General features: G+C 42.7%; 1 protein-coding gene across 1 annotated transcript in view; it reads left to right on the top strand.

Annotated features, from left to right (window-relative positions):
* Positions 1-18,994, top strand: part of LOC126100723 (odorant receptor coreceptor) — a 338,496-nt gene that overhangs the window by 115,723 nt on the left and 203,779 nt on the right. The window contains exons 3-4 of the mRNA XM_049911343.1: positions 7,152-7,397; positions 16,561-16,783. Coding sequence (XP_049767300.1) covers positions 7,152-7,397; positions 16,561-16,783 — 469 coding nt within the window. The remainder of the gene's footprint in view (positions 1-7,151; positions 7,398-16,560; positions 16,784-18,994) is intronic.

The following is an 18,994-nucleotide window of genomic DNA, read 5'->3' on the forward strand; positions in this document are numbered from 1 at the left end:
GCAAGAAAAGAAAAATAATGAAAAATAGAACACGAACTGGGAGAAAGGAATGTAATAATGAGGAGCCTGGCAGCATTTTACGCAGAGCAACATTCAATAATTGCTAACACTTACTATAATAATTATGAAAGAAGGTTGCGTACACTGAAGACACCAGGACACACACCGGGAAAAGAGACTGAAAACAGATTTTAAGCTGCAAAACATTTTCAGGCGTGCATATGTACTCTGACCATAAATTATTTGTTATGAACTTCCGATTAAAACTGAACCAATTGCAGGAAGTTAGGAAATTTAGAGGACGAGAATTGAAAAACTCGAAAGAACTAGAGATTGTTAGAAATTTCAACGGGAGTATCAGGCAACTGTTACCTGAAACAGGGGCAGGGACATAACAGAAGACGAATGAATAGCTTTGACAGACGAAATAACAGAGTATCAAATAGATAAAAAGGTTAGTCACAGGAGAAATACTTGGATAATACACGAGATATTGAATTTAATAAATGAATGGAGAAAATATGTAAGTGCAGCATGTGAATACAAAAGGTAATACAGACATCTAAACAATGAGACTGACAGAATATGCGAAATGACAAATGAGAAGTTGCTAGAGGATACAATGCTGTAAAAGCAGTATGTCTGTGGAAAAGATGTGTAATACCAACAGGAAAATTGGAGGGACCTTAGAAGAAAAGAGAAATGGCTGTATTAAGCACTAAGAGCCGTGGTGGCAGGCCAGTGTTAATCAAGCGAGAGAAGGATTAAATGGAATAAATATACAACTGGAAAAACAATTGTGCGCCTGGAAAGACGATGTCGATTTCGATCCGGTGACAGCATATGCCACGTAGAGGATAGTAGATGTTTTCATAATTGTCTCTATGTAATGGCGTAACTACCAGAGCGCCATCTATGTTTTCCTTTCAATAGGGATTGTTCATATCCAGAAGGTTCAATGTGGGCAAACGTGTGAAGCAAGCAGACAAACGTGGAGACACAATCAACCGATCGAGTTTGAAAGCAGTCAAATTAGGGCCTTCCGGGTGGTTTGATGGTCCTTTCGGAGAACTGTCACACAAGTTGGACGCGCTGCGTCAGCTTTGCAAGGATGCTGGTATCAGTGGTCACGTGAACATTCTTTTACACCAACAGTAGTGGTTCTGGACGTTCACGCAGCACAGATGCTCGCCAGGATCGTAGTATTGTAAGGCCAGCAGTGGCAGACCGTACAGCTACGACAGCATAGATAAGAGGTACAGTGAGCCCATACGTGTCAACACGAACTGTTATAAATCGTGTATTAGCAGTGAGAATCTGGGCACGCACACCTCTAGACCGCCTTCCACACATGGCTCGACTGGTGACGTCAGAGGATCAGTTGGAAGATGAAATGGCGCACCGTGGTCTTCAGCGACGAAAGCAGATTCTGCCTGTAGGCAAGTGATGGTCATTTGCTCGTACCATAGAGGCGTTTTCGAGCTTTGTCTTGTAGAGCACATAATTCCAAGACACATTGCCCCACCCAAAGCCTTATTGTCTGGGTGTGATAGCTACAACACTCGTTCGCCGTTGGTGTTTCTGCAGGGGAGGCTAGCCAGCGCTCGATACGTGCAGAGTGTTGTTACACCCGTTCTTTTGCTGTTCTTGCGTCAGAAACCTGACGTACTGTCCCATCACGATAATGCTCACCCACACACTGGTCGTGAAACTCATCGTGTTCTGTGAGACGTGCAGCAACTTTCCTGGCCAGCATGACGGTCGGACTTGCCTCCAATCCAGCATGTGTGGGATGTGATGGAACGAGAAGTGACTCTTACGACCAGTCAACCAACTTTCACAGAACTACGTGAACAGGTCGAGCAGGTTCGCCACAGTGTATCCCAGGATAATATTCGCCATATGTACGATGGACTGGATACTCGAGTCAGCACCTGCATTCCCGCCCGTGGGGGCTACAGCACGTACTAATATGCGTGTTTTAGCAAGCTCACACCCGCTTGTGCTATTGATCTGTAAATGTAATCGTTTCATGTACTCCATATGCACCGTTGCGACAATAAATCTTGAGTGAATTGGATATCTCTAGAAGGGCGTAATAATTTGTTTTCCGGCAGTGTATTTAAAAGAACTGTACAAGCAAACTTACTTTAAGACAATATTGTAGAAGTGTAAAAGGGAGAAAATGAAGAGGAGGGGCGATGCGATACTGCTAAAAGAATTTGGCAGAGCATTGAAAGTCACGTGTACTACACGATATTTCTTGAGATGTGTTGAAATTCTCGGGAGAGAATTGAAAAAACTATTTCATCTGACATCTCTGTCACCAAACGGCTAACTTGGTTCATGGTGCACTATTCCAGTTGCTGGTCGCCTATTTAACTGCTTCCATAGCAGCTTCTCAATATATCGCGTAACTAATGACCGAATTTAAAAATTTAAAAGGCTTTCATAATATGCTCATTAAGGGCTATAATCTTCTGTTAAATGTCTAACACAACTTAAACGTTACAGTTATAACTATCTACATGTCTCGAGGCAGCATAACTCATGGCCTTCAGATTACCCAGATTATATTTATCCGGTATTTGGGAATGAGACCACTCAGCGACTTCCAAAAAACTTCGTACATAATTTCAAACCTTTGCCAAATATTTTCTCTCTGGTACCTCCCAGAAAATGATGAAAATGGACAAGTTCATCGCGTTCTACGTTTCAGCTTTTCATCCACTAGAACTTCAGCATCAGGAATGAGGTTTTAATTTATTATTTCTTTACTGCTAACTCTATTCGCAAATTATTTTGCACACAGTAAGCACTTTTACAGAACGAACAACAAAGCTGTATTATTGTACAACATGTAGTTTAGGAGATACGAAGTCAGGAACACTGAGATGAGTGAGAAACTAGATTTTGCTTCGAAAGGAGCGCAATTAGCCTGACTATTCTCATCCAGTGTCTGATAAGGAGAGCATTTAGCGACTTCTAGAAAATATTAAACAAAACTTAATACCATTTCTAAACCTTTTCTCGTTTACATACTTAATGTCAAACACACTGGTGTCCAAAAATTAAATCAACAAACCACTATTTCCAGGACCTGTATCTAATTCACGGTATAATCATATAAACTGTAAACAGATGCCCGAACGGTCGTGTCCTGCACTGAAGATATCATTCTGCTCAACGAACAACCACGCCAACGATGACGTAGGGGCCGGCCGCTGTGGTCGAGCGGTTCTTAGGCGCTTCAGTCCGAAACCACGCGGCTGCTACGGTCGCACGTTCGAATCCTGCCTTGGGCATGGATGTGTGTGATGCACGTTTAAGTAGTTCTAAGTCCAGGGGACTGATGAAAAAATGTGTGTGAAATCTTATGGGACTTAACTGATAAGGTCATCAGTCCCTAAGCTTACACACTACTTAACCTAAATTATCCAAAGGACAAATACACACACCCATGCCCGAAAGAGGACTCGAACCTCCGCCGGGACCAGCCGCACAGTCCATAACTGCAGCGCCTTAGACCGCTCGGCTAATCCTGCGCAGCAGGAGACTGATGTCCTCAGATATTAAGTCCCATAGTACTTAGAGCGATTTGAACCATTTTTGATAACGTGGGGCACTTATTAAACGGGATAGTGTTTGACCGGTAGCTTCACATTCACAATCGCTGTGTACACAATCACAGACGATGCAGTATGGCACAGAGAAGACGCCTATCAATCTCTCTATGGTGGAAGGCCACGGGAAGAATGGAAGCAGGACACTCGCAAACTGATGTGGCCCGACGGCTCTCCGTTGTTTTTCGGATGTGGTGACAGTGTATAGAGAGCGAAACTGTATCCCGAAAATCAGGGCAGGACAGACCACGTGTAACATCAGAAAGAGACAACCATTATGTGGCTGTAAGGGCACGACAGTACCGCCTTAGAACCTCACGGCAACTGGCATCTGACCTCGCAGCAGCCACTGGGCGAGTTGTAGCGAATCAAACGGTTTACAGAATGCTTCGACAGAGTGGCCTTTACTGTCGGAGGCCTGCTGTATGTGTACCCCTCACGCGTCTTCACAGAAGGGAACGTCTAGAGTGGAGCCGTCAACATGCCACCTGGACGTTCGAACAGCAGGCCAACGTTCTTTTTACGATTTGGTCTGAGTAGTGATTCTCGGCAGATTCGCATCTGAAGGGAACGTGGAACACCATTTCGCGACCCAGCCATTGTGGAAAGGGACAGATATCGAGGATGATCCCTAATGGTGTGGGCAAATGTTATGTTCACCACTCGAACACGTCTTCACGAAATTGCACGGTTTAAGTCTTGGGACTTTATGTGCGGTTGTTGCGAAGTGCTGTGGGCCCAAACTTCGTGTTGCTAGACGGTATTATTCGACATCATAGGGCACACGTGGTTGGCGTCTTCTTGGAAACAGAAAATATTGTACGCGTGGAATGGCCTGCTGGCTCTCCCGATTTGAATCCCAAAGAGCACGTTTGGGATCCATTAAGGACACGGTTGCATCATGTCAGCATCCACCAACCACTCTCCAATACTTGCGAGCAAGGCTACAGGAAGAATGGGCGTTATTACCTCAACATGAGACTGATGACATAATTCACAGCATGCCCTATCCTTTGGCAGACCTGTATTGCTGCCAGAGGTGCTCACACCCCATACTGAGCGCATTAACCAGTTGTCGAAATGTTTGTGTAAATCCGTTAAGTTGGAAAAAACGAAGAACATTTTTGTCTACCGTTATGCATGTTGCAGTTGTTTACGTTCTGTATTCTTTATATCGTTTCTACTTTACTATATCTCATTATACTGTTCTGTGGAAAAATAAACGCAGTCTTGCAAAATTTCGGTTTGTTGCTTTAATTTTTCACAGCAGTGTGTTGAGCACAGCAACTCGTTTGCAAAGTTTGAAAATGTTTTGTGCACGTAAGTACCATTCTTCACAAACTCGGGCATTTATTACTGTAATCAATATGAGGCTACTAAGATATTTTCAGGCATCAAGATGAATGTAACAATTCCAATTCGCGAGAAGCCAGGCGCTGACAGATGTGAATAATATAGAAACGTTAGTTTAATAAATCACGTTTGAAAAATTCTGACACGAACTATTTACACAAGAATGGAAAAACTGTCAGAGACCTACCTCAGGGTAGATGCGTCTCGGTTCCGGAGAAGCCTAGGAACATGCGAGTCAGTATTGAGTCTATGACTTTACTTAAAAGAAACAGTGAAGAAAGGGAAACCTATATATGTTTAGAATTTATAGATTTAGGGGAAGCCTTTGACAATATTGAGTAAACAGTATTTTTAAAAATCTGAAGGTAGCAGGGACAAAACACAGGGAGCAACAGATTATAGATAGCTCGTACAAAACACCAGACTATAGTCATAAATTTCGAACGACATGGAAGGGAAGCAATAGTTGAGAGGTTCCAGTCGATCCCACTGTTATGCAAAACATTGACAAAGCTTTGATTAAAACGAAAAATTGGAAAGGGAATTAAAATTTAGAGACAAGAAATAAAAACTTTGAATTTTGCCATTGACATTGTAATTCTGTGAGAGAAACAAAACATCTGGAAGAGCAGTTGAATGGAATGGATAGCGTCACGAAAACAGAATATAAGATGAACACCAACAAAAGTAAAACAAGGGTAACGGCATGCACTTCCTTTAAATTAGGCGATGCTGAGGGAATTAAATTACGAAATGAGACTCTAAGTTTCGTTATTCGAGCAGCAAAACAACTGACCTTGGCTGAAGTTGATTGCGGTAAAAGCAAGTAGAGCGTTTCTGAACACCTGAAATTTGCTAACACCGTATATAAATTTACGTCCTGGGAAGTCATTTCTGAAGGTATTTCTCCGAGACGTAGCCTAGAACACAAGTAAAACGTGGACGATAAACAATATAGATAAGAAGACAATAAAGGGTTTTGGAATGTAGTGCTACAGAAAAATGCTGGGTGGAACGTGTAACTCCTGAGGAGGTACTGAATAGAATTGTAAAGGGTAGACGTTAGCGTACAACTTGCCTAATAGAAGATACATCCAGACCTTGCCCGTAATTCATCATTGGAAAGCAGCAGTAGGAACAATCGCACGGTAATTCCCATTTAAAGATGGGAAGGAGGGAGTCACGAACACAAGAGTCATTAGGCGAAACCATTATAAAAAACGTAATTCTTCTTCAAAAAATTGAGAGGATGACCCATACGAACAGATTTTTTTCTTCCAGATGACGCTGGTCCGTACAGTATGATTTAGGTGTCGGTAATTCGAAGTATCCTCCTCTCTCCCGAACTGATACTTGTACCTATCTAATTATGTTCTTCGATAAAGAAAAATCCCAAAAGAATTAACGTACGAAGTGATGGAATATCCACCTCATTCACTAGATACTGACTTACACATAGTCCCACACGTAAAGAAACCTATGACAGAAGAAAGTCTAATAAAGAGACGTACAGCATCTGTAGATGATTATTTTGAAGGCCTGACAGAAAGTAAATGCAGCAGCTGAATGTACACAATGCAAAAACTGGATACATTGACTTAAAAACAGACGTTGTCGAAGAATAAGGGGTTTTTACCTATGTCACACAGTATTTCAGTGTTTCATCAACGACTTTTTTCCTTAGTGGCACAGTGATGGAATATGGGCCTTTGCTGCTACAATGGACAAGGTTCAGATTGTACCTAACATTTGAACATGTTTATTATTCAACACTAACCGTTGATCACAGTATGAAGGCTTTCACGACCGGATGACATATCTTCTGGTAAACCTTCCGGGATGTAAGGTCGTGGTCCATGAAACTCTTCAGCTCCTAACGTTTCGTCCAGAGCTGCGCTGGACATCTTCAGAGGGGTGTTTCTCCTCCGGTCGGCAAGACTCACCGGAGGAGAAACACCCCTCTGAAACACGAAACGTTAGGAGCTGAAGAGTTTCATGGACCACGACCTTACATCCCGGAAGGTTTACCAGAAGACTAACCGTTGAGCTATGAATTTTCCTATTTTTCAGGGAGCTGTTGATGGGGCCGGGAGCCTGTGTAGGGAAACACGGTGGAGTCGCCCCGGCTTGAGTGAGTGTGAGCAGCAGTTGTAAGGATTGCCCACTTGCTCGCAGGCGCGCTTCCACCAGCTGTCGGTGGTGCGCATGCGCCGGCTCGTGATGTACGTGGTGTCCGTGACGGCGCTCAGCGTCGTGTCCTGGACCTCCATCACCTTCATGGGCGACTCCACGCGGGAGGTGCCCGACCCCGACAACGCCAACGAGACCATCACCGAGGAGGTCCCCAGGCTCATGATCAGCACCTGGTACCCGTTCGACGCCTCTTCTGGTATGGGCTACATGCTCGCCTTCATATACCAGGTACTGCAGCGGAACATGAAACCTTAAGACTTGTCCAGATCACTCAGTACAACATTTTAAGTAAGCTCCGAGATTCACCAAAAAATTATATATATATTTTATGCGATTGCGGAACTGCTTCATCTGACTTAAACTGTAAGTAATAAAAGCGGTTTCTGGTATAGTAGATGGGACCGCATGTTGCGAGTATATGGCACACAGTATATTAGTTTTAGGAAGGAGTAGTAAACACACGTGGATGACATTACATGCAGTTAGACGTTTGGCAGATAAGAAGCCTCAACAGTCAAGATGAAGTATTCTGGAAGTTGGAAGTTCACTTTGTGTAATTTCATGTCTATGGAGAAGATTTCAAGGTGAAGGAAGAATTCACTCAATGTGTAGGTAAAGTCAACCAAGTGCAATGACTTTAAATTCGCAAATATGTCCAACCCGCACGTCACCTATCCTAGCCGAAGACGTTGCAGCAGTCGGTCACACATCTCCAGACCGTGCATCGCTAACTTCGAGAGTTTGCTATGTCTAGTTCAAGAACCTGCAGATGTGTTCCCCTAACACGGCGGCCTTGTGTGGCTCCCAGAATGTAGGGTCCCGATCCCTGTGAACGAACTCAGGGACAGTCGGATAACATCTCGTTTATGGCTGAGCAGCAGTTTAGTTTGGAGAGTGTCTCTCACCGTTTGTCTACAACGCCCCTAGCACCTGTTGCAGTTCAGAATGGTTCAAATGGCTCTGAGCACTATGGGACTTAACGTCTGAGGTCATCAGTCCCCTAGACTTAGAACTACGTAAACCTAACTAACCTAAGGGCATCACACACGTCCATGCCCGAGGCAGGAGTCGAATCTGCGACCGTAGTGGTCGCGCGGTTCCAGACCGAAGCACCTAGAACCACTCAGTCACAATGGCCGACACCTGTTACAGTCCTGTTAGTATTGCGGAAAGAGATCCATACGGTAATAACGACGTCTCAGAGCGCACAAGCCACATTGTTTCTCACATAATTTCAGAGTTGTGCTCTGCACAGAATTATGTACTTCTGTGCTTTGTGCACCTCTTTCGTGGAACTCACAGGTCTAGGTTACATCTGACATAAGACATTTCTCGATCACACCGCGATAGTGTCTGTCATTTGTTTCTTTTATACAGTCAGTAATTACGGAAATTGTTGTCAGACTACCTGTTGACTGTGGTGACCGTCTTCTGATCTGTTTAAAACTATCCTATATAATTAAATCAGGATATTCCTATATAATTTTATCAACATATTTAAAATATATTAATAAAATTATTATTGTGTTAATAATTATATCAATAATATGTTCTATATAATTATAATCATTAGTATGATTTTATATTTACGTATCCTAATAAAATTACATAGAATATGTTTTTAACTGGCCTGAGGATGATCATCACACATCTTAATATAATTATATATTATTAAAATAGACATATATACATATCTTAATGTAATTGTGTAGCCGTCCGCTGTGGCCGAGCGGTCCTAGGCGCTTTAGTTCGGAACCGCGCTGCTGCTACGGTCGCAGGTTCAAATCCTGCCTTAGGCATGGATGTGTGTGATGTCTTTAGGTTAGTTAGGTTTAAGTAGTACTAAGTCTAGGAGACTGATGACCTCAGATGTTAAGTCCCATACTGCTTAGAGCCATTCGAACCATTTTGTAATTCTGTAGGGTATGTTTTAAATAGATATGAACATTTCCACCACAGACCGGAGAACATAATCTGAAGATTTTGCTGTCGCAGACTGAGACAAAAGAAACAAATAGTACATTTCCTGGATCACTGTTTTTATTCACGACTGTGTCGCAGCTTGTGACACTCGCCTATAGTAACCACCTACTCGGACTTGGTAAGCAAATTGGAAGCTCTGTATGCTGGAAGCTCTATATTGTGGAAGGCTCCAGACCTCAGATTACGATGCGGACCACTGCCGACCTAGAGAGGATACCTGTCTGGTAGTAGGAGCCGCTACCACAAGCCACGCAGGAGCCGTTGTGTACCCTGTATTTCCATGGGAGGGCGTCACTCAGCGCAGTGACGTTTTGTATTCGGACAACGGAGAATCATCACATACAGTACAATCACGCACTGCCCGTGACAGGCTTTCTGGTTTATTTTGCGCCACTATATTTGCGTCATGTACCTTAATGCGGCTAAGGCACCTTTTATTGTAGACATTAACAAAGTGACTCGTGTTGTGTCGTTGAATGCGACGATTCCTTAAATTATGGACAGGAATTAATTCAACCAACACGTGAAGTTTTGTTCTGTTGCTGCAGATATATTAGATCGATTTTTCATCAATACAAGATTCGAACTGAAAACCAGCAAAACTACGATTAACGCATCAACTACTAACAAGACGACAACCAACAGTATCATACGTACCAAAATTACCATCAATAGAGTGACTCACTATGAGAAGAACAGACATCACTAACAGTCCGTCGTAAATATTCTCACTCCCCCTTTGCCTCATCTTTTCTCCTCATTCTTTTTTCTGTGTGATCAGTTTTGTATTCTGTTTAACGGCAGTGAAGATGAACTCCACGTCACCAACTCTCATTGAATGATTCAACGCACTAGTTAAGGCACTAGAATCGTATTCATGTGAATCTTTGTTCAAACCCTACAGGTCTTATCCCGATTTTGGTTCCGAAAAACGCTTCCTGCGAGTGTTGAGATGTAAATGGGTGTAGGCTACAGTGACCGTTGAAAATCACATGATAATTTCTATACCAGTACGACAGCCTATTTCCTTCCCTTTCGTTGTTCAACGATGATCGCTCCACCTATGACTCGATGATGTCGCAAACTCTAACCTTCATCGAACAGTTAGCCATATGAAACAATATAAACCAGATTTACTTGTTTTACAGTGAAACTTCCTTATTTGTCACTTTTACAGTTGTCTTTAACCCCATTCTTCCTTTTCTTTGCCTTTTTCAACTGGTTATAAATGTTGGTTACTGTATCTGGAGCAAGCAAAATTCTCAGTGACTACACTGATCGAATTAGTTAATCCGCCATTTAATAGACTCCCTTGTTTCATTTTCTGGAATATTCGGCTCTGCATTTATTTGTGCTTAGCAGTACATTGTTCAGTAAAATCATTAATTTCTCATTGTTGTGTTATGTCATCGAAACAATATGATAAATAAATTGAGAGACTGTACCAGAAGATCGACAGCCATACTAAATTATGTGTGTTGTGGATTGGCAAGACAGCCAACCCACTATGAGAGGAAGCCGAAAGGCACGCGTTTTAGCTCACGCAGGCTGGCGTGAGGTCTGGAACAGGTCAAGGAAATTAGACTAGCAAAAAACGTACGTAGCTGCTGGAATACTTAACTTTAATCCATAAATGGTGAACATCGCTCTTGACGGTACATGTTTTACAGCATCAATAGTAACTGGTAATGACGCCTTGCTAGGTCGTAGCAAATGACGTAGCTGAAGGCTATGCTAATTATCGTCTCGGCAAATGAGAGCGTAATTTGTCAGTGAACCATTGCTAGCAAAGTCAGCTGTACAACTGGGGCGAGTGCTAGGAAGTCTCTCTAGACCTGCCGTGTGGCGGCGCTCGGTCTGCAATCACTGATAGTGGCGATTCGCGGGTCCGACGTATCCCTTGGATAGTTATAAGTTACGTGTAATTACTTGTTTCTAATACTTATTATTTAAAAAAAAAAAGAAGAGAGATTAAAAAAGAAAAAGAAACTACAATAACTACTGCGCTGCCAAATCACCTAGAAGATATTACGGGGTTTAAAATGTACCTGCTTCGACGTCTCTTAAGAAAGATGCTATCGTGAAAACTTGCGACCAATATGGAGTACTCAGCTGTTGTAAATCACAAAAACGTAACTGACTCTTGATGAGAGTTAAGTGAACTTGCGTGGGTGGGTGTAATGAGTGCTTGGACAGTGCAGTGCTGTGTGTGTTTCCGTGAATGAAGGAGGAATGAGAGAAAGGGAGAAAAGGAAACCCCGTGACGACACATAGGCTCCTGTTGTCGAAAATCAACAGCAGTGCTGCCCATATCAATACATCCATCAGCATTACATCATGTACCCACTTAACTACCAAACGGAGATTCACAATAACAATGTTGAATAAGAATAATATATACCGGTAGTGGTGAGAATTAGCAATAAGCAGTATTTAGAGCTCTTCTGCAGTATCGTTATTGATCATAGACATAAGAAGAGTTCATCTTTATTACTGTCAAAGCTGCAAGACCTACGCTGATGACTATTTTAAAGGCGTATTCCTTCGTGATATGCTCTGTACGCTCTGTCACTATTCGCTCTGTGCATCAGTAATTACTGGCCTTTAGCTAAATAGGCCTTTTGTTAGTATTCTCGATTGCTTTTGTAACGCAGTTCATAAGGCGTTTTCACCATTCGTTCTAAATATTCACTGTAATATTTTCTGACTTTATCATTATGCAACCAGTGTGTGTTAATACACAAAGCAGAGTCGCGTTCTGCGCTGTCTCGAACAGTAAGTCAGAAGGCAGTAACCGTTCTCGATACTTTCATGGCTTGGCTTCTGTGTTGTTTCGATGTCGACGTCTTTTAAGTGTTATTAAATTGACTAATTTGGCGGGCACATTCTCGTGCACTGACGGGAGGAATTCTCCTCTGAGTCAGCCACAGTTTTTTGTAGATCTGGGCTACAATTCTACATACAGACAGTGGTGTGTGTTCAATATACGTTGTTGTTTGTGCAGACTCTCCTATAGAATTGTGTTTCTGTTGTACATGTTTTGTGGGATGAAATGAACGCCAGGGCGTATGCTACGGTGTAATGTTTTGTGTGTGTGTGTGTGTGTGTGTGTGTGTGTGTGTATAGGTGGGTGGATGGGTGTATGAGTGACCCAGTGCAACCACCACAGATGACCTTTGGAACCAGGTGAATGCAGCATGAATGGCTATATCACAGGCGCCATTCGCACGTTGTATGTGTCGATGCCATTACATATGGAACAAGTTGTCGAGGCCCGGGCGGGGACTACTCAACACGAAGTTGTTATCAGGAGAAAGAAAACTGGCGTTCTACGGATCGGAGCGCGGAATGTCAGATCCCTTAATCGAGCAGGTAGGTCAGAAAATTTAAAAAGGGAAATGGATACGTTAAAGTTAGATATAGTGGGAAGTAGTGAAGTTCGGTGGCATGAGGAACAAGACTTTTGGTCAGGTGAGTACAGGGTTATAAATACAAAATTAAATAGGGGTAATGCAGGAGTAGGTTTAATAGTGAATAAAAAAATAGGAGTACGGGTAAGCCTTTACAAACAGCATAGTGGACGCATTATTGTGGCCAAGATAGACACGAAGCCCACGCCTACTACAGTAGTACAAGCTTATATGCCAACTAAATCTGCAGATGACGAAGAAATTGATGAATGTATGATGAGATAAAAGAAATTATTCAAGTAGTGAAGGGAGACGAAAATTTAATAGTCATGGGTGACTGGAATTCGAGAGTAGGAAAAGGGAGAGAAGGAAACGTAGGAGGTGAATATGGATTGGGGGTAAGACATGAAAGAGGAAGCCATCTGGAAGAATTTTGCGCAGAGCATAACTTAATCATAGCTAATACTTGGTTTAAGAATCACGAAAGAAGGTTGTATACGTGGAAGAACCCTGGAGATACTAAAAGGTATCAGATGGATTATTAATGGTAAGACAGAGGTTTAGGAACCATGTTTTAAATTGTAAGACGTTTCCAGGGGTAGATGTGGACTCTGACCACAATCTATTGGTTATGAACTGTATAATAAAACTGAAGAAACTACAAAAAGGTGGGAATTTAAGGAGGTGGAACCTGGATAAAGTAAAAGAACCGGAGGTTGTACAGAGTTTCAGGGAGAGAATAAGGGAACAATTGACAGGAATGGGGGAAAGAAATACAGTAGAAGAAAAATGGGTAGCTTTGAGGGATGAAATAGTGAAGGCAGCAACGGATCAAATACGTAAAAAGACGAGGACTAGTAGAAACGGGACCGATGACCCCTGCAGTTTGGTCCCTTTAATCCTTAAACCAACCAACCAACTAGTAGAAACCCTTGGGTAACAGAAGAAATATTGAATTTAATTGATGAAAGGAGAAAATATAAAAATGCAGTAAATGAAGCAGGCAAAAAGGAATACAAACATCTCAAAAATGATATCGACAGGAAGTGCAAAATGGCAAAGCAGGGATAGCTATAGGACAAATGTAAGGATTTAGAGGCTATCTCACTAGGGGTAAGATAGATACTGCCTACAGGAAAATGAAAGAGAACTTTGGAGAAAGGAGAACCACTCGCATGAATATCAAGAGCTTTGATGGAAACCCAGTTATAAGCATAGAAGAGAAAGCAGAAAGGTAGAAGGAGTATATACAGGGTCTATACAAGGGCGATGTACTTGAGGACAATATTATGGAAATGGAAGAGGATGTAGATGAAGATGAAATGGGAGATATGATACTGCGTGAAGAGTTTGACAGAGCACTGAAAGACCTGAGTCGAAACAAGGCCCCGGAGTAGACAACATTCCATTATAACTACTGACGTCCTTGGGAGAGCCACTCCTGACAAAACTCTACCATCTGATGAGCAAGATGTATGAGACAGGCGAAATACTGTCAGACGTCAAGAAGAATATAATAATTCCAATCCCAAAGATTGGTGTTGACAGATGTGAAAATTACCGAACTATCAGTCTAAAAGTCACAGCTGCTAAATACTGCGAATTCTTTACAGACGAATGGGAAAACTGATAGAAGCCGACCTCGGGGAAGGTCAGTTTGGATTCCGTTGAAATGTTGGAACACGTGAGGCAATACTGACACCCACGACTTATCTTAGAAGAAAGATTAAGGCAAGGCAAACCTACGTTTCTAGCATTTGTAGACTTGGAGAAAGCTTCTGAAAATGTTGATTGGGATACTCTTTTTCAAATTCTGAAGGTGGCAGGGGTAAAATACAGGGAGCGAAAGGCTATTTACAATTTGTACAGAAAGCAGATGGCAGTTATAAGAGTCGAGGGGTATGAAATGGAAGCAGTGGTTGAGAAGGGAGTGTGACAGGGTTGTAGCCTACCCCCGATGTTATTCAATCTGTATATTGAGCACGCAATAAAGGAAACAAAAGAAAAGCTCGGAGTAGGTATTAAAATCCATGGAGAAGAAATAAAAACTTTGAGGTAAGCCGATGACATTGCAATTCTGTCAGAGACAGCAAAGGACTTGGAAGAGCAGTTGAGCGAAATTGACAGTGTCTTGAAAGGAGGGTATAAGATGAACATCGACAAAAGCAAAACGAGGATAATGGAATGTAGTCGAATTAAGTCGGGTGATGCCGGGGAAATTAGATAAGGAAATGAGACACTTAAATTAGTAAAGGAGTTTTGCTATTTGGGGAGCAAAATAACTGATGATGGTCGAAGTAGAGAGGATATAAAATGTAGACTGGCAATGGCAAGGAAAGCGTTTCTGAAGAAGAAAAATTTGTTAACATTGAGTATAGATTTAAATGTCAGGAAGTCGTTTCTGGAAGTATTTGTATGGAGTGTAGCCATGTATGGAAGTGAAACGTGTTCGATAAATAGTTTAGACAAGAAGAGAACAGAAGCTTTTGAAATGTGGTGCTACAGAAAAATGCTGAAGATTAGATGGTTCAAATGGCTCTGAGCACTATGGGACTTAACATCTGTAGTCATCAGTCCCCTAGAACTTAGAACTACTTAAACCCAACTAACCTAAGGACACCACTCACATCCATGTCCGCGACAGGATTCGAACCTGCGACCGTAGCAGTCACGCGGTTCCGGACTGAGCGCCTACAACCGCTAGACCACCGCGGTCGGCAACATTAGATGGGTAGATCACATAACTAATGAGGAGGTATTGAAGAGAATTGGAGAGAAGAGGAGCTTGTGGCTCAACTTGACTAAAAGAAGGGGTCGGTTGGTAGGACATGTTCTCAGACATCGAGGGATCACCAGTTTAGTATTGGAGGGCAGCGTGGAGGGTAAAAATCGTAGAGGGAGACCAAGAGATGAAGACACTAAGCAGATTCAGAAGGATGTAGGCTGTAGTAGGTACTGTGAGATGAAGAAGCTTGCACAGGATAGAGTAGCATGGAGAGCTCCATCAAACCAGTCTCAGGACTAAAGACCACAAGAACAACATCAGGGTCCATGGCGGACCCTATGCCCACTAGTCAAGTGGACACACGCTGGACCGGGGTGACTGCAATGCTAATCATTTCTGCAGAACATACTAATGTACATGTCCTGTGAATATGAACGTCCTATCTCAAGTCGTCCCAGTTGTTCTGTTTTTTTTCTGAACATGAGTGTATTATTGTAGTCGTAAACCTCGAGGTTGTTTTCCAATACTTGTTCATAGTCAACACACGACGTGGTGGATAGTCAATTCCTCAATAACAGGAAACCGCGAATCAGAAGCCTGCATTTGTCAAATTGCACTCAGTCATATATATTTCAACTGCTTACAGAAGTTTCGTTCTATTAATGCAACTGTCTTACGCTAGCGTTTAAACACTATTAAAGTTAATATCTGGTCAGGGCCCTTCTGAAGCTCGGCAACATCTAACTTCCCACTTTGTTTTAAAAATTACTTTTCATGCTTTTCTTCATCTCCTTTTATTGGTCTCCCAATTTCACGTTTATAGATATGTCACACTCCCACGTCACTTCTCAGACTTCCGCAGTGTGGGAGCTATCAGACTGGTCGTTGGTAAAAATTTTAATTTTGTGTCGTTTCTGATTCTACTGGCTCAGCAGGTAACTCCAGTAACGAACAACGGGGCGAAGAGGCGGCTTCTCGTTCATTTTTCCTTTGTCTATATAACTTAGTTTTATGGCCCCATCTGTCAGATAGTTGTCATAGCTGTATGTCCTTTTGGAAATCAGTACCCATGCTTAAGCTGTTATTGTCACTAATGCGAAAGACAAGAGAGTACAGAATGTTTAGTACAACTCCCTTCTGGGCTCGTTGGTGATGTGGAGTGGCGTGGGAATACCTTTCTTCCAATGATAAAAGCACGCTCATACAAAACTGCAAAAGATGTCTGTGCATAGTCCGCAACCTGTCACTGACCCGCGCCCCCTGCTGTTGGCAGCTGTACTGGCTGACGGCGACGCTGATGCACTCCAACCTGATGGACGTGATGTTCTGCTGCTGGCTCATCTACGCATGTGAGCAGCTGGTGCACCTCAAGGAGATCATGAAGCCGCTCATGGAGCTCAGCGCCACGCTGGACACCGTGGTGCCGCACACCAGCGAGCTCTTCCGAGCCGCCTCCACACTGCCCACCAACGAGCCACTCTACGGGATGGGGCCAGGTACGTCACAAACACTCCATATTCCTCGCCAACAAGTCCCTGTTTATTATGAAGCCAGGTACAGCACACGATCTCCAATCTCCTCACCGACATGTCACTCTATATATGGACATATATACATCACCTGTTCTCCACACTCCCCACCAAGTGGCTGTCCTATGGCATATGGCCAGGTACATCACACAGCTTCCACACTCACAACGAAATGGGACCGGATACATTGTGAAAGCTCTACACTCATCACCAGCAAGTCATCCTGTACCATAACAATATCTCACACACCCTCCACATTACCTAACAAGCTGCTCTTCATCGTGGACTATTGTACAGATACCTTCCACACTCCCACCCGACGGGGTCAGATACAACCTTCAATCTCTACAGTCACCACCAACAAGCCTTACTCTACAGCAGAGGACAACATAAATCACACAGCCATCCCACTACCAACTAACAAGGCAATTTCAGTGAATTCCCAGCTACATCAGTCATTTCTATATTCAAATTCCAACTAGTGAGTCATTCACTGGTTTTGGGGTAGGGTCATTATGCAAGCTTCATAATAAGCAGTTGCCAGCTGCCCTGTGGCAGGGGACATGATGAATCACACACCCTCCACACTGCCAACTAACAAGCTGCCCTACAGCTCATATATCCGACACACTCCAACCAACAATATTGCCTGTTTACCACTGCACAATCACTGACCATTAAATCAAACTAATAGTGAACCGAGTTAGTCTGTTGCGCCTTGAAGAAGTGTTGAAATTAGTACGCCACATCTAGCCTATACCTCTTTTACTGTATATTCACATTCAGTAAATAATAATACTTTTGGCAGATTTCCCGACATAAACGTCGTTTTGAGAGTATCCTTGTTCACAACAGCTAGAATCGTCCAAGATACACAATACCACTGTTACTCTTGCTTTTATCAGTACCACAAGGTTGGTTTGATGCAGTTCTCTACTCCAGTCTCTTACCAGTTTTCCTATTCGTTTTCATCCTAACTGCTGCATCCCACATCAACCATGATCTGCCTTGTACAATCATACTATGTAGTCCCACACCTGCAGCTTTAACCATCCACCGCTCTTTAAGATGAAGATTATAGCAATGACTCATGTCCAAACATGTGCCAAAGACTCTGTACCTTCGATCCATAGCTTTCTTTACTAGGCTTTTTTTGTCATTTCAGGACGTCATCTATCCATTTGATCTTCAAGAGGCATTACCTTTCAAACAAACCGTTCTAAACGCTTGATTTCTGTCCATGTTTCACAGTTGTGATCCAAACAAAGAATTACGAGAACCTGAAGTTTTTCGCTTTTGAATGTTATCAGTGAGTTTCTAGTTCAGAAAGTTCTTTTACCTCGCGCAGTCCTTGTTAGTATAGCTTCTTGCATCTCCCTTCTTTATGCAGTCTGCTTCCGAGCAATATTCATCTGACTCTTCTAAACTCTTTAGTCCAAGTTTTACATGTAGCCATCTAGCATGTTCGCTTCATTTATTTGTTTATATGCATGTAATAGCCATCTGTCGACATATTTTTCATTTCATATGGCACTCAATTCAATTCCTCTTCATCAGACAGGCTACGACTGCTATGTCGTCAGACTGCTGTATCCGCACTGGCCATCACAAAGAATTGTCACAATCCAGATTGTGCTTTACTTCACAATCAGTTGTGATTATCAGCAATTCTATCGCGGACATTTTCTGAATTTCGGCTCTTATATCATTCTGCGAATAAGTAAAGCTTGCACGTTGTCGATTAAGTAAAAGTGACATTCCCATCTTACAGAGAACTGCTCTTGAGAATTATTTGTGACGAAGTGGGCTGAAAGGTAAAAAGGGGGGGGGGGGGGGGCGTTAGATCTAGAATCAGAACCGTGTAGCACAGTGGTGTTGATAACAGAAGTATGTGTTACGTACATACATGTTCCATTCCAAAATTCCCAAAAAATGTGTAGTTGAAGTGATATGAGACCCCTGATATGTCTAGATACGACTCTGACAGGTGATACGTACGTAAGCTTCCTGTCTGATCACCTTCATCCATTCACGTCCATTGTGCATTCCGACGGACTTGGGCAATTGCAGCAGGACAATGCTACACCCCACACCTCTGGAATTGCTATTGAGTGGCTCCAGGAACAGTCCTCTGAGTTTAATTACTTCCAATGGCTACCAAACTTCTCATACATGGAC

Source organism: Schistocerca cancellata, chromosome 9, assembly GCF_023864275.1.
Source record: "Schistocerca cancellata isolate TAMUIC-IGC-003103 chromosome 9, iqSchCanc2.1, whole genome shotgun sequence".
In the NCBI taxonomy this organism is placed as follows: Eukaryota; Metazoa; Arthropoda; class Insecta; order Orthoptera; family Acrididae; genus Schistocerca; species Schistocerca cancellata.